This window comes from Sinocyclocheilus anshuiensis, unplaced genomic scaffold (assembly GCF_001515605.1).
Source record: "Sinocyclocheilus anshuiensis isolate Anshui unplaced genomic scaffold, SAMN03320099.WGS_v1.1 scaffold9, whole genome shotgun sequence".
Taxonomy (NCBI): Eukaryota; Metazoa; Chordata; class Actinopteri; order Cypriniformes; family Cyprinidae; genus Sinocyclocheilus; species Sinocyclocheilus anshuiensis.
In genome coordinates, this window is record NW_015540887.1 from 2,128,788 (window position 1) to 2,156,210 (window position 27,423).

At 38.2% G+C, this 27,423-nt stretch overlaps 1 protein-coding gene across 1 annotated transcript in view; it reads left to right on the top strand.

Annotated features, from left to right (window-relative positions):
* The first annotated feature begins 8,706 nt into the window (after nt 1–8,706).
* LOC107688749 (fibronectin-like) overlaps nt 8,707–27,423 on the top strand; it is a 30,002-nt gene continuing 11,285 nt past the window's right edge. The window contains exons 1-29 of the mRNA XM_016486503.1: nt 8,707–9,149; nt 9,366–9,491; nt 9,663–9,800; nt 9,901–10,032; nt 10,500–10,637; nt 10,899–11,057; nt 11,765–11,962; nt 12,088–12,270; nt 12,979–13,155; nt 14,952–15,107; nt 15,201–15,329; nt 15,537–15,680; nt 17,986–18,107; nt 18,241–18,409; nt 18,604–18,789; nt 18,927–19,055; nt 19,612–19,701; nt 19,790–19,990; nt 20,904–21,182; nt 22,025–22,288; nt 22,387–22,481; nt 22,674–22,842; nt 22,963–23,049; nt 24,129–24,320; nt 24,722–24,994; nt 26,307–26,498; nt 26,594–26,683; nt 26,764–27,030; nt 27,124–27,240. Of these exons, the coding sequence (XP_016341989.1) occupies nt 9,020–9,149; nt 9,366–9,491; nt 9,663–9,800; nt 9,901–10,032; nt 10,500–10,637; nt 10,899–11,057; nt 11,765–11,962; nt 12,088–12,270; nt 12,979–13,155; nt 14,952–15,107; nt 15,201–15,329; nt 15,537–15,680; nt 17,986–18,107; nt 18,241–18,409; nt 18,604–18,789; nt 18,927–19,055; nt 19,612–19,701; nt 19,790–19,990; nt 20,904–21,182; nt 22,025–22,288; nt 22,387–22,481; nt 22,674–22,842; nt 22,963–23,049; nt 24,129–24,320; nt 24,722–24,994; nt 26,307–26,498; nt 26,594–26,683; nt 26,764–27,030; nt 27,124–27,240 (4,732 nt within the window). The 5' untranslated portion in view covers nt 8,707–9,019. The remainder of the gene's footprint in view (nt 9,150–9,365; nt 9,492–9,662; nt 9,801–9,900; nt 10,033–10,499; nt 10,638–10,898; nt 11,058–11,764; nt 11,963–12,087; nt 12,271–12,978; nt 13,156–14,951; nt 15,108–15,200; nt 15,330–15,536; nt 15,681–17,985; nt 18,108–18,240; nt 18,410–18,603; nt 18,790–18,926; nt 19,056–19,611; nt 19,702–19,789; nt 19,991–20,903; nt 21,183–22,024; nt 22,289–22,386; nt 22,482–22,673; nt 22,843–22,962; nt 23,050–24,128; nt 24,321–24,721; nt 24,995–26,306; nt 26,499–26,593; nt 26,684–26,763; nt 27,031–27,123; nt 27,241–27,423) is intronic.

The window sequence follows — 27,423 nt, forward strand, 5'->3', positions numbered from 1 at the left end:
GAGAAGACAGATCGCCGTTTACACCAATGATAAGCATTTCACATAATAAGGAGAATAGAATTTGCAAGTGAATTTGTTTATAGGTTGGTCGGGTTATTTGTGCTGTAATGACATGTCATTTATACCAATGACAATCATTTTGACATCAGTTTGTGCACACAAATAAGAAACAGTCATTTTCAAGGCTATACCTTAAAACTGTCAAATATTTACAACAGATATAGGAAGACAGAGACGGATATAAATACAAGCTGTCGACTTTAAGAAAGAGGCAGGGTTTAAGCAGACTAAATAATTGAAATTTAAATGAATGCATAGATGAATCATTTATAATAAGTCGAATAATTTATAAAAGTCGAAGTTTACTCCTGGGAAACCACTGAGAATGTGTCCAGAATTTGGTTGTGAATATGTGTTTTAGATGTGTTTATTTTGGATTGTGACTTGACAATGATTAATACAGTCCTGGTCAGAATTACTTGCACCCTTGATAAATATGAACAAAGAATGCTGTGAAAATAAATCTGCATTGTTTATAATTTTCAGCTTTCTTTCAAAACATTTCATTGATGTAAAACAATTGAAAATGGGGGTAAAATCTCATTATGAAATGAGAAAATGAGAAAAAAGTCCTCTAATACTCTAATTCTCAGAGTCAACTCAAGTCACATTTATTTATATAGTGCTTTATACAATACAGATTGTGTCAAAGCAGCTTTACAGTGTTAAGCAGGAAAATAGTGTGTCGATAATGCAAGAGGACAATAGTAAACAGTCTTGTAAACATGTTGTCACATATTATTGCCCCTTTTTACTCAAAACAGGACTGACATCACTTTTTATACAACAGTAAACAAGAAGGCAATATATCTTATGTTTCAAACAAAACATTTAAGTTCAGTTAGTTCTTTTTTAAAAGTCAAAACGTTTTGAGTGTCATCAAGCAACGCATAAACTAAAAGCCGGCTCAAGCTGGATTCTGGTTTATGCGATAATGTAATGAGAGAAAATAGGCACTTTGTCTATCAAACGCCCTTCTTGCAGAAAAACTCTGCTCCATGCTGCTCACATACTTTGGTCTGAAATCCAGTGAACACAGAAAAGTGGAGTGATACAAAGAGTGAAAAGTCCCAAGTCCCAATGGTGGTATAATAAACATGAACACTCTTAAGAGTGCTGTTCAACCAATCAAATTGAGGACCAGGACTAACTGTTTAGTAATCTATTTTTGGCACAGAAGCATCATGTCCTAATTTTATCAAGGTGTCTATCAAATTGTAAAAGAAATCTTCATTTCCAGTCTGGGATATATGATTTATCTCACACCACAAGCCTTTACGACATGATGTCATTCCCTTATTGTACAACGACACAGAGAGATTCATTGACAACATAAACATGCTTTTGTCATTTTGAATTAAATGCCTTCTGGGAGCTTCATCCAACTCTCCAACCCTAGTGGGTGGTGAAAGAATCCTTTTAAATATGGAAATGCCATGATTCAGAGTGTCACAGCAATAAAGAACTCCACAAATTTTCCTCTCGATGCCTGCCGCTCTACACCATTGCTTTCCCCTGCAAGGAAATTCTCTCATTACTAGCGCTGCAGTTCCGCAGCACCATCTGGAATGACGTGCAGGTGTTTATCCATGTCTCAGGGTTTCCACTCAAATTGCCACTCAAATTGCTATGGCATAACATTGGTTGAATTATGGCACCGAGTAATAGTTCCACTCATGCACATCCTTCATTTCAATGGTTTGTGTAGTTTAGTGTGCTTGAGTCTGTCCTGACTTATGGTTATCGGTTTCAAAAACTCTTTGTTTTTGTTCTGAAATATTTGCCAGTTTTCCTAAAATGCGTCTTACTCACTACCCTGTAAAATCAACCCGGAGGAATATTAAGCAGTACTCTTCTGGGAAACGTCTGAGAAACAATAACAATTTAAGACACTCTCCATACTGCATGCCAGGAACTAACAAGATTAGATTTTCCTTAAAGGTCCAAGAACTCATAAATCTAAACCAAACAAGTACTTACGCACCTATTAGGATTTTAAACACAGCTTTAATACGTAGTTGCCATTGATCAATTTGCACCAGCAGCTCACAAAACACACAGCACATGGTGGCTGAGAGCCTGTCCTTTGTCAACATTACTTAAAATATACATATAACAGTTTGAAAGAGGCGTTATTCATTGCTGCATGCAATATCAACTTCTATGTTCAGTGTGTGTTACTTAAACGCTTCTTCTAAAATGTTTTACTCTAAACCAGGTATCAGTTTACATTTAGCACTACTATATAAGGTGAAGATGTTCTTGTATATGTGATAGATATTAAAGTTAATCTAGGATAAAAAAAAGAAAAAAGTATTCATTAGTGTTATTGTGTCATTTATGACAAACATTACTGTGACAGTCCAGAGTAATGCACTCTGAGGACTGTCTCCCATGCTTTTATCTAGGGATGATTTAGTTTAATTCAACAGGATAGGAGAGCTACCAGCAATGTTTCCCTTCCTCTCGAACGCTGCTGGACTGAGTGCGGCTGGAGGCAGGTAGGTAGGCTTAGGTAACAGTGACCTGTCTATATCAGATCATCTCTCAGGACAAAAATAATCAGCCATTGTTTTGTGAAAGAGGGTTGTCTGGGATGAGATTGGGATCAGTGGTGAAGGCGTCTCTCATCAGGGATAAAGGGCCACCTTATCATCTCAGCAGGGGCTCTGTTGGATTCACCCTGGCCTCATTTGAGGAGTTTTCCCCTCCGCCCATTCCTCTTTCCAAAAAACATTTCCATTGTTGCAAAACACTGTGGTTTGTTCACTCCACCCCATAAAAAAACAGGAGAGTTATGTTAGGCAACATTTCTTTAGTTAGAAGACATGCATAATATATATTTGAAGCTTCTGTTTATTAACCGTCATGTTCTGTTTAAGAACCCAAAGTCTCTGAAAATGATCGTTTCTGATGCTTTTGATACTCAGAAGTATCACATTGAGACTTCTTGACTTTCCCAAGTTATATGAAAACTGATCATCAACTAAATTTCATGTGTGTCTCTGTACTACCTTAAAGTTCCCAGATAAATATGAATAAATGTAATTAATTTGTATTACTAATCATTTTTATTACGAATAATTTATTGTATTTAATTATTATTCTTCTTAATTAAGAATTCTTATTATTTATAATTAATTGGTGCAATCCTAGTTGTTTATTTTGATCTTTGATTTTGAGGTTTTGAATTTGACTTTTATTCTTAAGTTCTATTGTATTTTGCTACATTATACAGTTGTCAGTTTCTTTGGCGATCATCAACACACTGTGGCAAAATGTAAAGGTTTGGTCAAACTGAACACAAACAGACCTATATAACATACCCTTATAGAAATATACTGGCCAACAGTCACATTTCTTACAATTGTATGACTATTTAGCGATATAGCAAAGGGTTAAAGCTAAAAATATATCTGGTTATTGTATTTATAGTTTTTTGTTTTGTTATTATTATTGTAAATGCTTTATAATTTATAGTTGGAAATCCATTATTCTCTGGGGCCCCAAACATAAGACAGTGAAGTCAGTCCAAACAGAACATGAGGGTTAATGATCGAAAAGGCGGGCCAAAGCTCATTCATAAATCACTACCAGATTGTGTTCTGACTCACAAATCTCAGGGGTGTAGGACACTGTTGCCTTAAAGCAAAGCTTTGGGGGAAAAAAAGAGAGAAAAAAAATCAGTGTGAACTTCCGCCCACAAACACCAGCCACTTTCTATTCTGTAGGAGTTTTCCTCTGAAAAAAATGTCTTCTGTGACTCAACAACTTAGTAAGCATTCCTGTCGCTTAAGTTCTCTGTGTGTTTTGCTGTAACCAGGGTTAGCCTCCGTCCTCTGTGCAGCGTTTCAGACTATGGAAAGGAAATTCTGAGACATCACTGACTAAATGCACATCTGGGTTGTCATGGTGATGAGAGTAAAGACAGTATATGTGTCTGAGACGTGACGAGATCTTTACCCTTTTACTCTCTGACCTCTTGCCAGCTTTATAATAAACCGCACGCACGTGTGCACAGAGACATACAGACAATAATGACATCAGAACGGAAGCTGGTTGGCATGATGGACAGTTTATTCAAATAAACAAACACCCGTTTAACCGACTAAAAACTTCCTCTAGTTCCTCTGCCAAGTAATTTTATCAATTTGTGGCTTCCTTTGCCCATTGCCATTGAAAGCACTTCTGACAGATCCATAGATGATAACTATACCACACAAACATAGTGCCATGGTTAGCAGGACAACTGCACACATTTCAGGATCAAACAAAAATCATTCGTTTTAGAGCACATAATACACATGCATCCCTCTTCAGTCCACAACAGGTACCAAATAGAGCTAAACCCCCTTTAGATGGCATTCAAAAGACAGTTGGGAAGCAGAAAACGGCCGTTAGATGTGATCTTGTAGATTTGGTGGGGGCTAGGGGTTTAGTGCAGTCTGGGTAAACTGAAGGGGGCTGCAGCTGTACCCCGCCCCTGTCCTCTGGGAGAATGATGTCATACGCTGCAGCAGAGATGTAGAGATTAAAAAGGGTTTAGACTAGATATGACCAATGTCCTGTCCCATTAAGGCTCATAATTTAGCTTGGTGGCCATCTTGGAAATGCCACCCAGCAGCTATTTTCTATTTGAGCAGAAAGCATGAGAATACAGTCATTTAAAGGTATAATTTTTAATTTAAGTGTATTCAACTGTTCTCTGTAATCGCTTTTTACCGAAATAGTGCTACTTTGCATGCCGGTGTGTCGCCGAAATCTGAACCGGTGATGGACTGCTCTACGCCGGGGGAACTGCGAACTTCAGATCGCGTTTCACTCAGCTGAAAAATGCCGTGACTTACTCCAAAACCTGCCCAAAAACAAACAGTACTGTGATTAGAGAACACATTTTTAACATAAAATTAAATTAAACTCAGTATTATAACAAATAAAATTCATTATGTTATGCAAGGCAAGGCGTTATCGTGCGAAACGACCGTTGCTGATGCAGCTGAGTGACATCTTGTCCTTAATGTTGCGTTGCGTAAAATAATACAATTTACAGCACAGTAAAGACTTCATAAACGAAATAAAATGTATACAAACCTTTATTTCCCTGAAGAAGTGCACCTAATCGGCAGCGATAAGAACCTCTCACTCCTGTAGTGGACACAAAAGCCTGCACACTGATTGTAACTCAGCAGGTGGGTTGTTTCATCCGAGACGGGCTTAACCCAGCGGTTGGGTAGAAAACAAAATAATAGGGCTGGTTAAAAAAATATCGATATCTCGATATTAATCGATTCTCATTTTTACGGAACGATATCGATTCTTAAATCCCAAGAATCCATTAGTCTAGCCTGTTTTCAGTTAATGGACGGAACATTGAAGGGCACTTCCTATCCAATATATCCAATAATTGTGCTTTGGTACTTTTAATATGAAACAAAGTCTCAGATTTCAAATTCTGTCCATTGTACTGCAGAATTCAAACAATAAATGGCGCTGTTTAATGTGGAGTGACAGACCGCTGTAGCGCCTCAGTTCAACAGACGCGGCAGCGCAGGCGCACGTGAACTGATCATCTCCTCCACATTAATACCAGTTTCAGCACAAAATAAACATGACTAAACAGCCGAAGGTAAGTTAAAAGAAAGAGTACAACTTTACAATCCATATCCTGTCTCATGTAATCGCTCAATCAGTGTTTCAGCCTCATCACATTTACCTCAGAAAAAAACATATTTGGTGACCATAAACTCATTAGTCAGATAGAAAAATAAACTATAGAGAGGGGCATTTTGCTAAATATATGCACCAAATAACATATTCCTTATAAATTTTACTGTTCTTTAATGTTTAATTTATGTTTGAATAAATCCATCAAGTTTTTATGACAGCCACCATTATGTTTATATAAAAAAACGATTTGAAGTAGAAATATTATTATGTAATTGTAACTTTATTATTTTAAAAACTTAATTAAATGTAATTTTAACAAATCAGTCAATTTTAACCTTCAATATTATAGTAATGTAGTACCAACTGACTCTCATATATTTTACAGCATTAGTTGAGAGATTTTTTTTTCCTTGAGAAAATTTGGCATGTACTGTACCTGATATATAGCCTATCCAAAATAATCGATATTGAATCGAATCGAATCGGTAACCGAATTGAATCGCAAGCTTGTGAATGAGAATCGAATCGAATCATGAAATTTGTGTCAAAACCCAGCCCTAAAAAAATAACCCAGCATTAAAAATGACCTAGCAACTAACAAAAATATTAAAAACAACCCAATAAAATGACCCAACAGGCTGAACCCAGCATTTGGAATAAAAAAATTAAAATAACCCAGCATTTTTAGAGTGTATGCATTATCTCCGCTTAAACAATTCCCAGCTAGTTTTATTTGAAAACGTAATAACTTTCCCAATGGTGGACGAAGTACACAAATCAAGTACTTGAGTAAAAGTATAGATACGTATAATAAAATATAACTCCAGTAAAAGTAAAAGTACTCAGTTTTCAGTTTTACTCGAGTGAAAGTACAAAAGTACTTGATTTTTTATGTACTTAAGTAAAAAGTACTGATAGATGAATATTTATTTTGCAGTTTTATATAGGCTACTTTTATCATTTAATTTTATATTAGCATATTAACGAAGTAAAACTACTCCGTTACTGTGCACCACTGAACTTTCCTGAACACATCTGTCAACTGTCAACATTTTCATATAGACTATGGTTGTTTCTCAAATATTGTTGTGCAGCTATGCACAAAAACACTGGCTTTGAGTCATCCACTGAGTCATCGCAAATGCAGCCAGATGTGCTCATATATCCAGACCTTCGTTAGTGGAGTCAGATCTCCTGGGTTCACTCTTAGTGTGTTCACCTCCATGACGCAGCCGCTTTAGGTTCAATCACTGAAACCTCTACTTTCCACAAAAATCCCCAACAAGAACATATTTGCCACCCACTATTGGCAGTGGTTTCAGATCCGGAGAAACCAAAGCACAGGAAGACAAACCTCAACATGTGCTCATAAATAGCCAAATTTTTCCCAAATTTTGGGAAAATCAAAACTGATTCATACAGACCATGTGCCTCATTGATCACAAGATGGGCTGCATTGAGAAACCACAAGAACAACATGTTGAGAGAGTCATCCAAATTCAAAGCAGAAAACTGGATTAACTGAGATGTTTAAAGAGCAAAATGCCGTTAAAACTTTGTGGACAGAAGTATTTATAAGCCCATTAAAAGAGAGAGATATTTTGCATATCAGCTCATAAGCATAGATTACTCTCTTCTTGGGGGAGGGTAAAGAATGACAACGGAGGGTGAAGTGGGAAGACATGCAGAGTAAAGCATGAGTCAAACCAAACATCTGGCCTGGAAATCACTGAATCATCTGTTAATCGACAATCTGTCTATTCTCATCATATGAAGAATTGAACTACATGGTGGTATGATTATTACAAACACAGAAAGCTCAGAAAGCACTGTTTTAAAAGTCTGATGATGTTTAAATGGGAGTTCTGTCAGCACAGTGGCCTCCATTCATACAGAGAGAGGGTTACAGTTTTAAAATGAGAGGGTGCTGACATTTCCATGAATGACCTGCAAGATAGACTAAAAGATAAGGCATACAGACAGATCCATCAAGCTGTAAGTAACAGAAAAGTAAAAAAAAAAAAAAATGTTTCACAGCATGGATAAACAAGACATAAACAAGACATATGCAAGTAGCGGATGCTATTAACTCAATTTCAGCAACAGTTTTGACTTGGAAAATTTGTAAATATTAAATCATAGCAATGTCACTGCTTACTGACATCATTACTATCACGTTTGGAATATATTTAGTGATACAATCTGTATTTTCTTTAGCAATTCCCAATGTGCTTAGCCATTGACACGATTATATCAGTCCAAATATCAGCCTATAAACATTTGAAACATGTTTTAAAGTGTAGCAAAAATAAAACAATGAGTCTAATGTTTTTTTTTCTATAATACTGATGACATATTAAAATTTCACTCCTGCTGGGATGCATTTAAAAAGGTCAAAGCGGCTGCACTGTAGGCCTCTATATATGCATTTGCAGGTATTTCACAAGTGGTCCATGAGATTTAGGAATATCCCTGGGTCTTGAAACTTTAGAAAATATCAGATGGTTGCCTTGAGATTAACATTCAAATTTCAGCCTCCTGGCTAGCTGGAAAGACTACTAAACAAAGTTAAAGTCAAGAAAGTCTTTTATTTTCCATTTACATCTGTCTTATGAGTCCTCTTTCAATCGTAATTTCCTTCTAAGGGTGACAGTAAACTGAGAATGACTTTATTTTACCACCAGGGAAGTGTTATTAAAGTTAAGAGATTGTCTAATTGGTTTCAGATGGATGCAGCGCCCTGAACCACCTGTGAATGGGACATGGGACATGGGACATTAATGCACTCCAACTGTAGCATGATCTCTATTAGATTAGGACAGACTCACAGGCTTCCTTAAACGGACAGATTTTGGTCATTACTTAACACTGGTGTTGGATTAGAGACACAACAATATTTATAAAACAAAAGGTGACTGCGCTGACAGTGGTTGTTTGCGAGCGTTCGCTTTGAATTAATTATTAGCCTAAATTTTGTACGCAAAAAACGAGCTTCAGATTGGGTGTCTGTCTGTGTGACTCTCGTACGCGTGTGCAGGGGTAGTTCCTCCTCCAGGGCGGAATGTGGAGGTCAAATAAAAGCGCTCCGCACATCTGAGCTCTCCGCAGAGGTGCGTGCGAGAGCAGGAGGGGCAGGACGCACAGGGAGAGAAACGGGGAACTTGGAGACTTGAAGAGGCTGTGGTGAATCTGAATCCCCCAGCCAGTGAACTACCGCGTCTCCTCGAGCCTCCATTGCTAGGAAAGGAAGGTTTAACTGTCGGTATACTTGTGTTTCATCTCACCTGTGAAAATGACCGGTGGCCCGTTGGGCACGGCGTTGGCGGTGGCTTTGCTCGCCTGCACTGTGCAGTGTATGCCGAAAGGAACGGGGAAACATAGGAGACAAGCTCAGGAACACTCGGTGTCATCCGTATCCCAAGGTATGCGGTCCTACATGTGTTTGTTTTTGTTTTGATTCATTGAAATTAGCAATTTAGTAGCTTACTGTTGGTTTTACGCACGCAAATGGTTAATTAAACGCTGGAAAGTGTGCATTAGGGATACTCTTTTTCTTCTTTGTGTAATCATGGTTTGTTATTGAGAAAGTTAAAATAATGTAGAGCTCAGTCAGAATACTTCCATTGTGTCCTCTGCAGATGGCTGTGTTGAGAATGGTCAGCTTTATGGCGTTGGAGAGCAGTGGGAGCGCAGTTATCTGGGCAGCACACTGCTCTGCACTTGTCATGGAGTTTCTGGTATAAAGTGTAAATCAAAGCCTGATGGTGAGTTCTCTTACATTGGATTTGTCCCTTAAAGGCACTGAACTGGATGAATGTTTCCTCACTTGGTTAAATTAATATCCATTTATATGCATGTAAATGTATTTTGCATTTGACAACTTTGAAGTGTTAACTCTGAATAGTATGAGGAACAAAGTCCATGTCTGTTCCCAGCTGAGGAAACCTGCTATGATAAAGTAAACGCTCGCTCCTATCGGGTTGGAGAGACTTATGAGAGGCCCAAGGACGGGATGATCTGGGACTGCACTTGCATTGGCTCCAGCCGAGGGAAAATCAGCTGCACTATTGCGAGTGGGTAGACTGGAACTTTCCTTCACTGTACTTAATGGCACTTTGGAAATTACGGTTTTTGGAGTTGTGCTGCTGTTTACCTACTTGGCCTCTGTTGTAGACCGCTGTCATGAGGGAGGGCACTCCTACAAGATTGGAGACACATGGATGAGACCCCATGACACTGGGGACTACATGCTAGAGTGCGTCTGTTTGGGAAATGGAAAAGGAGAGTGGACCTGCAAACCTGTTGGTGAGTTTGAGCATTGGAAAAACCCATCAAGATGGGAATGTTGGGGCTTTTGTTTGCTAATAAAAAATAAAAAATAAAAAAAATATGATAGTATACTTTTAAATGAACTTTATTGATGACTCATCATGCACTACAGATTTTTGTCCAATCAAATGCTTTCTAGAAAAAGAATATTCCTCCCCTTAATACCACCTGTAGCTTGTAAGTAGCAAGTCATGGATCATGGCTGTGATGCAACCTATCAGCTGTTTTGTTTTTAAAAGGGTCGATCCCTCCAATATGTCCCACCCAAATTGGGACACCCAAATTTGTGTTTCAATACAAAATATGTTGACACAGGCAAGAAACTGCAATCATCAAGTGATTTAATCTCTTTAATTATAGTGTTTTTGGACATGACTGTGATACATCATGTAAGTAATAGTATTAACATCATCATATTATTAAAACCATTTTTTTCTTGATAGCGGAACGCTGTTATGACAATACTGCTGGCACATCCTACATGGTTGGTGAGACCTGGGAGAAACCCTACCAAGGCTGGATGATTGTGGACTGCACCTGTTTAGGAGAAGGAAGTGGACGTATTACATGCACATCCAGAAGTAAGAACTCCACCCTTTTTAGAACTGTGCAACAGTCCAAACCACACAAAACTCCCTTTCCCAATCTGCCATCTGTCCAACTGGATTTCACTTTAATTATCCACTCAAAGTGCAGTTAAACCCTCTGGCTTCAGCGCAAGGACTTATTAAACTGAGTAGAAGAGGAAAAACGTTTTTTTAAAATTGTTTATTTAGAAGAGTTAACCGCAACATGATTCTGATGAGAAACATCTGCTTTGTACGTTTGTGTGTGCATCACAGATCGCTGTAATGACCAGGACGCACGCACTTCTTACCGGATCGGAGACACGTGGAGCAAGACGGATTCTCGCGGACATGTGCTACAGTGTTTGTGTACTGGAAATGGACGTGGAGAGTGGAAATGCGAGAGACATGCATCACTGCACACCACTAGCCTGGGTAAAAACCTCACATTTTTGTTAAGTGAAATAAAGCTGAATAGTATATAAATATTAATTGAAAACCCTAAAATGAAAAAACCTGGCAAATTAAAAACAAAAGAATTCAGTTAAAAGTTAAAAAGTAAAAGTTCATTCAAAATACTGTAGTAGTATATGAATAATACAGCACTGACCTAAAAATAAAAATTCTGTCAAATTTGCTTACTCTCATGTATGTCCAAACCAATGTTGTTATTTTTGAAGAATCGTCACACAGCTAATTTTCATGTGACAGTTCATAGTGACCACATTTGTCAAGCTCAAAAAAAAACAAAACACTAAAAACAAATCTGTTATAGCTGTAAACTGTGTCCTATTTACCAAGTGTTTTGAAATCATAGTTGCTTTGTGCAAAAGGCAGAAATCATTATTCACTGATGACCTTCCCCTTCACAGCAGCTCTCAAATCGAATATGAGTGGCTCATTTTGGACGTCAGTGTCTTGTGACTGAATATCATGATGTCCAATCTATTTAATTTGAGACTTGTATATACTTATTTTTAGTGCGTTTTAGCATTTTAGTTAAGATTATGTTAATATAAATACATTAAAATTATTTTAAGATTATTTGGGATGCCCCTGGATGTTTGTAGAGGCCCCCTAGTGGGCCCCGGCTGCCTGGTTGAAACAAAATATGTATCCTTATGTGTTATTTTGTGCACTAGGTACTGGGTCTCGTGTGGTGACCAATGTCCAGCCTGCGGTGTTTCAGCCACAGGCGGTGCCTGAACACCCAACGGAGGGATCCTGTCTGACAGACGGAGGTGTTTCCTACGCCCTGGGCATGCGCTGGATCAAGACCCAGGGCAGCAAACAGATGTTGTGTACCTGCTTGGGCAACGGTGTCAGCTGTGAAGAGTCAGGTTAGTGTCATTGTCGATCAAACTATCAGTGTTCATTTAGATTGAATGATATGCTTGTATCTCATGTTTTATTGTCATGTGTGATGTGTGTGTGTGTGTGTGTGTGTGTGTGTGTGTGTATGCAGAGAGCCAGTCCCAGGTGTATGGTGGGAGCTCAGGTGGCCAGCCGTGTGTGTTCCCTTTTGTGTTCATGGGGAAAACTTTCTACTCCTGCACGTCTGAGGGACGCAGTGATGGGCAGCTCTGGTGCAGCACCTCATCTGACTTTGAGAAAGACTACAAGTACTCCTTCTGTACCAGCAAGAATGGTAAGTTTATATACATTATATACATTATTAACTTTGTTTAATGTTTCTGAAATCTCTTATGCTCACCAAATCTGCATTTAGTTGATAAAAAAAAACAGTAAAAAATGTTCAGTCTTCAGTGTCTCATGATCCTTCAGAAATCATTCTAATATGCTGATTTGCTGCTCAAGAAACATTTCTTATTACTATCAGTGTTGAAAACCGTTGTGCTGCTTAATATTCTAATATTTTTCAGCATTCTTTTTTGAATAGAAAGTTTAAAAGAACAGCATTTGTAATATATATTTTTGTAACATTATAAATGCTTTTACTGTCACTTTTCTGTCACTTTAATACATCCTGAATAAAAATATTAATTATTAAAAGTATTCAAAAAAATACTTAAAAAAAAAAAAAAAAAAAACTCTTACATGGTAGTGTAATTCTAAAATATCTGAATCAAACTAAATATCTAGTGTGTTTTTTTAATATATAAATCCATGCATAGCTTAAAAATCTTCAGGTATCTACATATCTATGATATCTACATTTTCAAGGCTGGTTATTGAAATTTTGTTGTTTTGAGCCCTGAAAGAGTGCTGAACCATCACAGTTATACTCTCGAGCAAGGCACTTAACCCCAAACCCTTGGGTGACTGTTCCTGTCATACATTTATTGGAAGTTAAAGCTGCTACTGTTTTTCACCGGTAAATATCTTCATTTTTTAGTTATGGTCACAACAAGAGGGGGAAACTCCAATGGTGCACTCTGCCACTTCCCGTTCCTTTACAATGGCCGTAACTACACTGACTGCACCGCTGACGGCAGGAGAGATGGCATGAAATGGTGCGGCACAACTTATAACTATGACCGAGAGCAGCGGTTTGGCTTCTGTCCCATGGCAGGTAAGTGCCAGTTTTACACTAGCAATAAATGTTGGAGCCAGAGAGAAAGAGAGAGTAGCAGGTTATGACTTGACAGGAGCTTGGAACATTGGAGAATGGAGAATTATAATGTTATGAAAGCACTTTAGCCCTCTAACTATCCTGGATCTTAATAACGTGCCTTGAGCACATCATTTTATCTTAAACTTCTCTTAAACATCGCATTTCAGTTCCCATTCTTTTCCTTACTTCGGGCATATTAGCAAAAAGACTGAACAGATAAAATAAGTGTCATTACATGCGTCTCACAGCTTTTTCAGTTACCTTGTGGTCTGTATGGGAAGAGATCTGATAACAGTTAAGATGAGGATGTTAACTATGTGAAACAAAAGATCACTCAGCACCTATTCAGCTGTATTTACATAAACACCCCCTTCTGACTGAGCTTTGATGGGTGTCTCTGTCACCAGGGTGCCAGTTAGAGCCAGGCGAACCCTGGGGAGTTTATTGATATTGGTGGGATTCAGTGATCTGACATAGATTGAAACCAGAGCTGCTTTTTGTGTTGCCCTGTCGTGTTTGTTTTGTGGGGGGTAGAGATTCTTGTCTCAACACAGCAACCATTATCATACATCAACTGTTTTGGTTTTCAGTACAAGTAATATCTTGATTTGTAGGTTTTACTTGCTGTACTGAATGTGCAAAACGTGGGTAGTTTCGAAGCTTCGGCTATTGTTTAAGCACACATTTTTGTGATAGCCGTGGCCCCTTAGCTGTGAGGGGCTGCAGACAGAGGGGAGCTTGGCTTTGGACCAGAGTCTGGTTGGCAGTGGAGCATATATATCTGGCTGGTCTCCAGGGCAGCTGTGTAACCTCCTCCACTCTTAACCCTGGAGAGATTTCCTCACTCTTGTCCTCTTTTATTAACCAGATACACCAATCAGAGCTATCCCAGTTAAAACAATAAGGAACTGCCTTGGGCTTTATGGATCTGTGGTCATTAGGATTAAGTTTTAGCTCTTTGACCCTAATTGACCCCCAAATTGCTTAACTGATTAATTATACTGATCTCTTTAGGCCATTAAAAACAATTCAGTTAACTGGATTGGGGTTTTCTTCCTCAAACTTAATTTTAACACTGATGTTGTAGAGCTACTTTTGGCTGAATTAAGTTTGTTTCATAATTTGATGAACTTTCACTATTATTAAACTAAACTAAATCAGCACTGAGTTGAATAATGACACTATTTCCTTCTGTAGAGCTGCTTTTTAGTTAAATTGATCTTGCTTTATAATTAATGAACTTAGTTATAACTTAATGCAACATGAATTTAACTGAATCAACACTGAGCTAAATTGAGCTGAATAATGACACTATTGCCTTTTTTAGAGCTGATGTATGGCTTAAATTGTATTCGTTTCATAACTGAAGAACATTATTACTGTTATTTTCTTGTTTACTACTGTGAAGCTGCTTTGAAACAATCTGTATTGTATAAAGCACTATATAAATAAATGTGACTTGACTTAATTACTTAATTTAAAAGCTATAGTTGCCAATCCCCCAAGTTCCCATTGATCCATTATGGCTCCTGCTGTACTTCATGCTTATTCTTGTTCTATGAAGGATTTAGGAGGTTGTTATTTGGAAGCCCTCAAGTGCTTCAAAACAGATATATGCTTGTCTCATTGGCTGAATAGCCTTGAAGTTTGGTTAGTTTTTTTGCAGGACAGTTGAGGAGAATTTAAAGATCTGCAGGTTTGTGCACCATTATTTCAGCAGTTTACTAAAATGTTTGTTGATCGGTTTCCATCAGCCCATGAGGAGGTGTGTACCACTGGTGAGGGTGTGATGTATCGTGTGGGTGATCAATGGGACAGACGCCATGATGTTCTGGGTCACATGATGCGCTGTACATGTATGGGCAATGGCCGTGGAGAATGGAGTTGCATCGCCTACTCGCAACTCAAAGGTGAGACTTGTCATTTCTCTCTCCCATTTGTAATGAGTGCGATGAAGTTATGTATCATTGTGCAAATGTACATATATGTCTTTTCATCTTCAGACCAGTGCATTGTGGATAATTTGACCTACGAAGTAAATCAGACTTTTACTAAACAGCACGACGAAGGCTACATGATGAACTGCACCTGTTTCGGTCAAGGCCGTGGACGCTGGAAGTGTGACGCTATCGGTGAGCCGGCCGCTTCTAGAATTTCATCAATTAAAAGAGAAATCAGATATTTGTCTTCATTTGCTTAAATGAACATTTCTTGAAACAATTAGAGTGTCTTTTCCTCCAAATTGGAGCCTTAGGATCAGCAGTTTTTAGCCTCGTTCCCTATAAATGACCGAACTAATGATTGGATAATGACTGTGTTACTCCGATTTTCATTTCCAGATCAGTGCCAGGAGCCAGAGACTAGAGTGTTCTATCAGATTGGAGAGTCCTGGGACAAACCCATTCAGGGAATCCACTATAGATGTTACTGCTATGGAAATGGCATCGGAGAGTTGAGCTGCGAGCCTCAGCAGACTTTCTCTGGTGAGTAAACAGCATTTTTTATGGGGCACATGTTCTCTCTCTCTCTCTCTCTCTCTCTCTCTCTCTCTCACACACACACACAGTATGTGGGTCACGCTGTGTACTGCTATAAGTAATCTTGTGGGCATGGGTGGGGAGAGGTTTGGAAGTCAAAGGCTTCCAGATGTTTACTGAGAGCAAGAGTGCTGTTTGCTGTTTCTCCCAGGTGTTTTGTTGGAGTGGAGATTAGGGTTCGCTCTTCCTTGTGATCTTTTCTTTTACAACTTTCAACAAATGCTCATCCTCTGGCAGTGTTTGAAATCAAGGATGTTGGTTTTAAGATGCCCTCATCCACACCTTGATTTGGGTGGGCCCGTGCCTTGTGTTTGCCGTTCTTTTGAAGTTCTGTGGATGGAGAAAAGCACACACCCAATCAACACAGCTGTCTCAATCACCCCCTACAGCCCTTTTGGCACTGTTTGTCTTCGAGTTTCTTTTGTCCTGTGCTAGGAATAAGTTTGAAATTCAACCAAACCTGTTACTTTTTCTGCTCGCACAGCATCTGTAAAGTCATTTAGCGATTATATAGCTTCCATTGTTAATGGTTGCCTCAAGTCTCCAAACTTTTGTAGAGGAAATCCGACAAGTAGGGCTGGACATTTACATTACATTTACATTTAGTCATTTAGCAGACGCTTTTATCCAAAGTGACAGTATGATGGTAGAAATGTGAGATTCTACTATTTAAAAAAATCCAAGATTAAGCAGAAAGCTATAGTATAGCTATAGTCTTCCAATGTAGACTCCGTTGTTGATTATAATAGGAGTGATTTAATTTTGATGTGCTGTGCAATGCTAAACCTGGTGTTTATATATTGAGTACATTTATTAGTGACTAGAATGTTGGCAAATTCTGTGATCTTTACAAGCTGCATTTTTGTTTTTTTGAAAAAAATTGTAAAAATAGTAATATTTTACAATATTATTACAATTTAAGTATCTGGTTTATATTTTAATATATTTTAAAATGTAATTTATTCCTGTGATGGCACAGCTGAATTTTCAGCAGCCATTACTCCAGTCTTCAGTGTCGCATGATACTTCAGAAATCATTGTAATATGCTGATTTTATTCTCAAGAATAATTTCTTATTAGTGTCAATGTACAAAACAGTTAATATTTTTTTTCTGTGGAAACCATAAAATATTTTTTTCAGGATTCTTTGATGAATACAATTTTAAAAGAACAGCATTTATTTGAAATAGAACTTTTTTTGGTAACATTATAAATATTTTACTGTCTCTTTTAATCATTGAAAAATCTTTCTGACTACAATATTTTGAAAATTAGTTATATAATATGATATAGATTTTATACTGTTACTGTGATATAAAAGTACCCAAAATCACCCAACCCTAATGACAACTGCAGTGTTGTTGTTTTTTTTAATCCAATCCTTTTTAGCCCAAACGGAATTTGTGAATTACTTGTATTTATACAGAACCACAAAGCTCCACCACAAAATCCGACAAGGTCAGCATTAATAAAGTTTTCTCTTTTTGTAAGAGCTTGTTGGGGTCAGAAGTGATCCCTTTGCTCAGAGAGTGGAAGCAACCCCAGAGCAATATCCCTCAGTAATGGCGGCCAGCTGTGAGAAGGCTGGGAACAGCGGGGGTGAAACTGGTGCAGGCTGGCGGAACGTAATGCAGACTAAGTGAACTTTAAGTGCTGTACAGACGACCCTCATGGCAGTAATTGGGAAAAATTAGGACCAGATTGAAATCAGAAGCAATTTGGGGATATTGCCTTATGAGGCTGCAAGACACTTGAAGAAAAATGAGTTTTATATATGGTGTTGGGTAAATAATAATAGAGATTTACCACTTCAGAAAAGTTGCTGGGGATTTCAGAACTGTTGTTATTGTTAAAGCAGTTTGTCTGCTGGATTGAAAGGTTTAAAAGCCCGAGACGGTGGTGGTCCTCCCATCCTCGTGTCTCAGTGCTGAATCTGGTGGTAAGAATCTCACAGGCTAGTGCTACGTTTCCCATTTCAGGACCAGAACACACTAACGCTACAAAAATTTTTTCTCTTTCCTAGAACACCTCTGAAAACCGTAATGTATTTTTAGGCCAGAAAACATCTTCGTTTGTTTTCAGCATGCCAGTTGTGGAAACACTGTTTAAATACTCTATTTGTTGTTTTACAGTATTAGCATGATGAGCAGCATGATATTTTCTAAAGACAGATTTTACACCTTGCAAGTATAGGTGCTCTTGGCTGTAAAAATGATTCAAATATTGAATATCTTTTATATATCTCTATCAGGTGGTCAGCATCCAGTGCAGGTGATTATATCAGAGTCTGGCAACCAGCCCAACTCCCACCCCATCCAATGGAACGCGCCGGCTACTGCACACATCACACAGTACATACTCAAATGGAGACCGGTGAGTCTCTTTTGTGACACTGTATGCCCTTTGCTCGTTAAATGAAATTGAGTTCTGATTGCATTAGAGAGGTTATTTATCTAATAAAAACTATGGGTGTCTGTTGAGCTGCAACCTACTCATTTTTAAACAGAAAAACACCCATACCCAATGGATGGAGGTCACTATTCCAGGCCATTTGAACTCTTACACTATTGCTGGACTAAAGCCAGGAGTCACCTACGAGGGTCAACTCATAAGCATCCTGCATTTTGGACATAGAGAAACCACTCGCTTTGATTTCTCCACCGTGCATGGCTCATGTAAGTCATCCAACGATATAAATGGCTATGGGTCTCATTTACTAAACGTGCATGCACATGTATTTGTTTCTAAAACCACACAGTTTCCAAGCAAAATTAATTCCTGAATTCATCTGTAATCTGAATGGGATTTATTGTATCCAAATGTTTGGAAGTCATGTTTGTTAATGTTCCCCTTTCTGTTTCTTCCCTAGTGACACCCTCTGAGGGAGAGACCACCCCGCCTCCTCCGATGGTGGACACCTCTGAGTCTGTGACTGAGATCACTTCCAGCAGTTTCGTCATCTCTTGGGTGTCTGCGTCCGACACGGTGTCTGGATTCAGGGTGGAATATGAGCTGAGTGAGGAGGGAGGGCAGACCGGACAGCCCATGGTCTTGGGTTAGTATGTGCATCACAAGTTTGGCATTTTTATTTTAGTCAGCTGAGACTGGCAAACCTCTTTGTCTGCAGTTGATTTGTAGAAGTTGAATGCACCTATATTTGCAATACCTGTTAACTTGAGTATCCGTTTCCAGACCTTCCTCATACGGCTACATCCGTGAACATCAGCGAACTTCTCCCAGGAAGGAAATACACTGTAAATGTGTATGAAGTGACCGGAGAAGGAGAACCTAACCTGATCCTAACTACTTCCCAGACTACAGGTAAACCTTTCCTCTCTGTCTTTTTTGCTTTTTCTTGGTCCCTATGACTGTTTTGACCTCTTTCTAATCCTATAAAACCCTCATGGACGAGCCATATGTGACTTGACATATTTCTGGGTGCACTAAATATTCAGTAGGAAGTGGTGTAGAAAGAGACTTAATTATTTTAGAAACGATTTGAGTGGATTATGAAAAGTGTGCTATGATGTTATTGGTTAAACTTAAAATGCATGACCCCCAAAACACCCCGATTCAATTTAGAAATTTCCTTCAGGCAAGATGTAGCCTTGTATGTATTCATGTTCATCTTAATCAAATAAAAAATAGATAATATGACGATAGACAAAATTTTAATGTTGCAGTCAAGCTCATTTGCTTACTTCTGATGTAATATACAGTTTAATATAATATAATATATAAAAAGATTAAAGTAAATCAAATTTGAGTGCTATAGGAAGTCAATTTCTTGTCGACTTTCAGTTGCCACTGAGAAATACTCTCACTTAAAGTATTTCACTATATGATGATGTGATCTTTTTGGCTTGTGCTTCCACAGCTCCTGATGCTCCTTCTGATCATGAAGTGGAGGATGTGGGGGAGACCTCCATCATCATCAGCTGGTCTAAACCTGTGGCTCCCATCACGGGTAAACACAGGCTTTTAGTCTGTAGTAAAACAAACCATTATGTGACCTATTCACAAGTTGTACACAAATGTATGTCTTGTTTATTTAGGTTACCGTGTGATTTACACACCATCTGAAGAGGGTAGCTCTGGTAGCACTGAGTTGAATCTGCCTAACACAGCCACCTCTGTGACCCTGGGTGACCTTCGCCCTGGTCTGCTCTATAACATCAGCATCTACTCAGTGGAAGAGAATCTGGAGAGTGAACCTATTTTTGTTCAGGTCACAACTGCTGGGGAACCACTGGCAGGTATGAAATCACTATGTGGGTGAATCTCTAAAAAATTATTATGAGGTGACAATGCAAAAATAGCATCTAGGTTTTTCTAGATCTGTTCATGTTTAGAGAAGAGATGTGTTCTCAGATGTGTGTCAGGATACATCTGAAGATAATAACTTCTCTCTGTAGTGCAGTGGAAACATAATATGATGTCATCAAGCCATAAATGTCTTTTATTGTTTTCTTTTGACTAGATTTAGGTGCTTTGTCTGGCAGCCCAAAAATAAGATCACATTTGAGTTGAGTCAGCTAGTCTGCGTCCAAATGCCTGTGAATCCTTTATAGGGTAATATGTTGAAAGTGTGCAGATCTTGATTTTTATGGGGACTGGCTGGGAGAACATTTCAGAGGTCTGACTGTTTCATCCTGATCTGGCAAATCGGCAAACATTGCAACTTTGCAAAACTGTCTGGGTCTCAATGAGGAGACATTTGTCTGGTGTTTACCCACATTGACTTTTATAGCATGCTCTGATTCTTCTATGACGTAATCTTGATGATGCAAATGCTACAAAAATGGTTCCACAAACATTTTAGCTTCACATGCAATCAGGTTTTGATGGTGAAACATTATAGCTGGTTTTAAAACAAACAGTCCTGAAAGCCTATTATTCTTTCCCTGTCAGGCCGGCTGGTCTGTCGGTAGGGTGTCTGAAGTCCTTTGCTCAGATGAGCAAGTTTTACAGAATGGTAAACACATGGATTGCCATGTTTGAATGAGAGGCTACAATAAACTTAAGCCCTTCAAAGGAAGGTCAGAATCAGATTTTGTGTCTCAAGAGGTAAAAAAAAAAAAGGTTTCGTTGAAGAGCAAGTATTAGGATAGCATGAAACTTTATCCATGGTAGTCTGAAAGAAGAAAAAATATTGTTTTCTACCCTCAGAGGAAGTTGCGTCTCCAACCGATCTGCAGTTCTTTGAAGTGTCTGACTCTAAGATCACAATCACTTGGACCGGACCTACTATAGAGGTGTCTGGGTACCGTGTGTCTGTGGGCGAGGTGGGTCCAGATGGGTTGGTCGAGAGAGAACTGCCATTACCAGTTACACAGAACGCCTACGCTGAGATCACACACCTCCAGCCTGGAACCCTCTATCGCTTCTTCATCTTTGCTCTCAAATCAGGGGAAGAGAGCGAGCCGCTGGTTGGAGAGCAAGCTACAAGTAAGAACATAACAAAAGATCTTTTCAATACAGCAAAAAAAATAGGTTTCTAAATCAATATAGTCTTCTCGTCCAGGAAAAATGCCTAAACATCCATTCGCAATATTTTCTTTTGGTTTGCAGTAAAAGTATATAAATATTCTTTTACACATTTTATGAGATGACTTTTTAAAATATTATATACAAATATAAATATAACATTTTATAAGACAAAAATGCTGACAAGAAAATATTGTGAATGGAGTGAAGTGATACAGAAAATGTTTTACTTATTTACTTCAGAAACAACATTACATAAGATATTTTAAGAAAAGACAAATGGATTTTAATTCAAGAATTATTCTCTTTATAATATAGCATACTTTTCTAAAAATTTTTTATTCTTAGTTAAATTCATCTTGTAAAAGGATGTTTAAGTATTTTTATTAGATAATACAAAAAAAACGACTATTAAACAGAAACAATAATTGCTAACTCTGCTTGAGAAACAATGTTGCGTAATATATTTTCAAAAGTATGACTACAATGAATTTAATTCAAGAATTATTCAGTTCATAATATAATATTTATAAAACATTTTTATTTTTAATTAAATTCATAAAATATGTAAAGGATGTTTAGATATTTTTCTGAATAACAAGACAAAAATAAAGAGTATTAAACAGGAAGAATAGTTTCTAAATCTGCTTGAGAAACAACATTGCATAAGATATTTCCCAAAAAATAACTAAAATGAATTTAATTCAAGAATTATTCACTATATACTATACTATACTATACTATACTATAATATAATATAATATAATATAATATAATATAATATATAATCTTTCTCTTCACAGAGCCTGACCCACCCACCGATATTCATTTCACTAACGTTACTGAAGACAGTGCTGTAATCATCTGGTCAGCTCCTAGGGCTCAAATCACAGGTTACAGACTTTTCCTGACTGTCGAGGGCTCAAACCCCAAACAGTTGCGTATTCCTGCCCGCCTGTCTCAGTACACACTCCTCAACTTGCAGCCTGACACTGAGTATACTGCCACTCTGCATGCGGAAAGAGGCAATGTGCTTAGTGAGGGGTCCCTCGCCTCCTTCACCACAAGTGAGTTTCTGTTTTTTTTGTTGTTGTTTTTTTTAAAGCTCCAAATACATTTGCTTAAAGAGTGCTAATGCAATAGTCCTGCATTTTCTGGATTTCAGTTCAGCCGATGGGAAATGCTCCTTACTTCAGCACTGATGTCACAGACACCTCCATCATTGTCTCCTGGACCCCTGTGCCTAAAATTGGATACAAGGTACCGTTAAAACATGCCAGAGCCATTTTGGCACAACTACAGGCAATCACTCTTGGTTTAATGGCTGTTGTAAGACACATGTGAAAGTACTCTTGAGAAACTGACTTTTGACATTCTTTTCTCTCACGTTCACACACATTTCAGCCATGATTACTCAATACACAGTGTTTACTCTCTAATTCTGCTCTGCAGTTGACCGTGAGGCCCAGCCAAGGCGGAGAAGCTCCAAGGGTCATGATCTCAGAGTCTGGTAGTGTCCTCATCTCAGGTCTAACTCCTGGAGTTGAGTACACTTACAGCGTCCAGCCAGTCTTCGACGGTCATGAGCATGGCAACCCCATCACTCAACGCGTCGTCACTCGTAAGTGTGAAGAAACAGTCCTTATTTTATTGAGCTTATTGAAGATGTGGGAGTGTGAGAGAGACGTTTCTCACACTGTTGGTGGAGTTGTACAGCTGTCTTATGACTATCTGTTTACAGCTCTTTCTCCACCCACGGATCTGAACCTGGAGTCCAACCCAAACACTGGAGAGCTGACGGTTCAATGGAGCGATGCTAAAATCCCAGGTTAGTACTGAGATATTCCTCATAATAGAACAAATCCTGTTTTATATGTGCTTGTTACATTTTCAAAACAGATACACTTCTGTTCAAATATACACTTTCGTTTGTTTAAATTGATATTTTTATTTGGCAAGGACACATTAAATTGATCAAAAGTGACACTAAGGACATATTACTGTGTACTAAATAATATTATATTTTGAATAAATGCTGATCATTTGAACTTTCTGTTCATCAAAGAATCCTAAAAAAAGTGTAACAGTTTCCACAAAAATATCAAGCAGCACAACTTTCAACATTTGATAATAGTAAGAAATGTTTCTGGAGCAGCAAATCAGCATATTAGGATGATTTCTGAAGGATCATGTGACACTGAAGACTGAAGTAATGAAGCTGAAAATTCAGCTTTGCAGTCACATGAATAAATTTCATTTTAAAATATATTAAAATGGAAGGCAATTCTTTTAAATTGCAATAATATTTCACAATACTGTTTTCACTGTATTTTTGATAATATAAATTGAGACTTTGATCAAAAATACAGTAAAATGAGTAAGAGAACAGTAAGGGACTTTTCCAAACATCAAAGAAATTTTACCGATCCCAAACTTGTTGTCTTTTATATCTTATAATTCTAATTATAAATATTTATTTATTTATTATACATAATAGGAATTTAAATGAGTAAAAATGTCATGCAATTGTCATATATATATATATATATATATATATATATATACACTGTATTTGTTTTTTTTTGTTTGTTTTTTTTACTCTGTTGCTAAATATTTCATCAACAAGAAATTGATTTGTGAGAGAATCATTCTCTTATGCTGATCTTCATCAGTAAAATCAAACTAGTTCATAATTTTCCAAACACATAAATTCCAATGTTCCAGCAATTGCGTACAAACAACTAAAAGGTTCCATGAAAAGTCATGGAAATTCATTTGGTCTAAAATAAAATGCAGGAACACTATATAATGAAAGTATGTTCTGTCCTTTCTCAAATGAGCTCATGTGTTCACTATGCAAATGTACTGCTTGCTCTTACCTTGGTAACACTTGTTCTGTTCCTGCAGACATCACAGGTTACAGGGTGACCTGCACTCCCACCAAAGGGCAACAAGGGAACTCTATAGAGGAGTTTGTGAAGGCAGGACAGAACTCGTGCACGTTAGAGAATCTGAGTCCAGGAGTGGAGTACAATGTCAGCGTGTTTACTGTGAAGGATGACATGGAGAGTGTTCCTGTCTCCACCACTTTGACTCCAGGTAGGTCTTAGAGCTTTTTTTGAATCACAAATCACCACTCACTTCAATTTCATGTCAGTAACTACGCATAAACTGGGAAAGCATGCGTATTGTAATCAGTGCAGTGCTTGCTTTTAATATCTATTGAGATATTAAATACAGAGAACAGAGAAATTACTTAATACACATTGCTTTCTCAGTAATTTTCAATAAAGCATATGTTTCTGTTGTCAGCATTAATCCTAATCAGACGATTTTGTGATTGTACTATTCTCAAATCACAAATTCCTAACACTCATCTCCATGGTTCAGTATTCACAATATGATCCATGAAGGCTCTGTTTTCTGGTCAGATGACTTACCTCATCTTTCTGTGTTTTGTCTATGTCTGTGTCGGGTCTCTGGCACCTTCTCTCCTCCAGATGTGCCCAAAATAACTGACCTTAGCTTCATCAACATCACTGACTCCACTATCGGCCTCAGCTGGAGTCCTCTTAACTCTACCGCCGTTACCGGCTACCGCATCACGGTGTTGGCTGCTGGGGACAGTGTCCCAATCTTTGTTGAATTTGTGGAGCCCACGGCAGGCGTTTATACTGTGCATGGTCTGGAGCCCGGTATTGATTATGACATAACCGTCACCACAGTCACAGAAAATGGAGAGAGCGAACCAATCACCATCACCCAGCAAACAGGTAAGAGTTTGTGTGTATGTGTGTGTGTCTAACTATACTTGTAGGGACATGTCCTTGTAGGGACAATGTCTCCAGGACATAGAAATCTGACAGAAATAAGTCTTTGTTGAGGACTTCTTAAAAGAAAAAAGGTTTAAAATAAGGGTTTTCTCTTTAATCTCTTGAAATGTAATGTATTCCTGTGATGGCAAAGCTGAATTTTCATCAGTCATTACTTCAGTCTTCAGTGTCACATTTGACAGTAAAACAAAGTATAAAGTAAATTTCTTTTAAAAAAATTCTTACTGAACCCAAACTTTGAATGGCAGGTTATATGAAAAATATGGGGAAAATAGAGTTGGATGTTAATGGGAAGTCAAAATAATAAAGTTAAAAAAACAAAACAAAGTGCTCCTTTAAGTGGGGGTCAGCACTTAATTAATAAAGTACTATTATTTTGTTACATTTTTACATTTTAAACACATGGACTAGAAATGAAGAAAAAACTGTGAAAAATATAATGACCTGTTGACCCAGATGAATGTGCAGTAAATCTGTGCCTTCATACTTGTTGAATATTCCTGCTCTTTGTTGCTACAGTATTTCTTTGTTTAAGTACATATGGCAGCCATATCCCGGTCTGAAAGCCGATTGAGGAAAGACTAGCAGCTGTGTCTTGTTTCAGCACTTTATCCTTTTTCATACTCTTCCCCCACTCCTTCTGTGTTTCTTTCTTCCTCACTCTCTTTTTACTGAAGAAAACTGATGTGTAGACCCACATGGCATCAGACTGTGTGAAGTCTGCTTTCACATAAACAGACTCTCAGTCAGACCTCTAAAGATGGTGCTCATTTTCTCACTCTTTCCTCCACCAGTGGCTTTTAAACAAGCCATAAAGCTAGAGGTTCACATCTCACTATCTCTGAATAAAGCGTTTTAGTACTTCAAGTTTCAGTGGAAGTATTAAAATCACTAAGCTGAAATAAAAATAAAGCTAGATTAAAAAATGACAAAATAGCATATCAACATATATATAAAAACTAAAACAATCTAAAAGTCAAATGAAACCTGAAAATGTAATTCAATTCAATAATATTATATGATTTCCTAATATCATTTATGGTAATAGTATATAAATAATACTAAAATAACACTGTTTAAGAGCCCTCCAAAATGTGACACTGATAAAACAGTGTCACACTGTCACTGTCATATTTTACACAGAAATATTTTTCCTATGTGTATGTTGCTTCCATCAAAAAATAATGTCATAAAACACATCAGCTTTTGAATGGAAATGAAAAATCATGGCCTTCCTTCCTGTCTCTTTTAGCTGTCCCTGCTCCATTTGGCCTGTCATTCGGAGAAGTGACCGCAGACACTATGCTGGTGACCTGGAAAGCCCCTCAGGTGCCCAGATCCTCTGATATAGAGCGCTACATCATCCACTATCATCCAGTCGATGACGACGATGACACCATTGAGCAAACTGTAGATGGAAACACAAACTACGTTGTTCTTCGCCGTACGTGACTTATGAAAGAATTGACCCTTATTTGTTTGCGCAGTTCTGTCCGTAGTGAATACTCATTAGTAAAGAGACTCCTTGTGTGATTTTAGATCTTGTGCCCAACACTGAATACATGGTGAGCGTGATTTGTGTCTATGAAGAGAGAGAGAGCTCACCTGCCATTGGCACTCAGAGAACCGGTGAGTTCGTTGGCTAAAACTGTTAAATAAGAGATCCGTTTCATTGGTTGACTAAGTCATGCATCCTTTTTACTTCACAGTCCTCGATGCACCTGTCGGCCTGCAGTTCTCAGATGTTGGCACCAACTCCTTCACCGTACGCTGGCAGGCTCCTCAGGCCGTTATCTCAGGATACCGTATCCGCTACCAAATGACCAGTGGGGGACGTGCTAAAGAGGAGAGACTGCCCCCATCGAGGAGCCATTTCACCCTCACAGCCCTGACCCCGGAGACCGACTACAGCATCAGCGTCTACGCCGTCAGCGGATCCCGCGAGAGTCTGCCTCTAACTGGAACTCAGTCTACCAGTATGCTGCTACTTTCTGACTTTTGTGTTCTCATTGCAGCTCACTTTAGATCTTATTCGTACTAATTGTCTGTCATCACTGTTTCTCTGTTAGTCTCTGATGCCCCCACTGACCTGGAAGTCATCTCCTCAACGCCAACCAGCATCACTGTTCGCTGGGACGCCCCCTCTGTCACTGTGAGGTACTACAGGATCACACACGGAGAGTCGGGTAGGTGATTTGGATCATACTGAATAGTGTTGATAAGCTTACGTCACTTAAGGCCAGTTCACACCAACACCAATATTCGGCATGAAAAAAATTCAGTCTGATTTTCACATGCGATGTGTCTGTTCAAAATAATGCATAAAAATGGCAGATGGACAAAAAGAAAATGCAGATTGACTCTCTGAC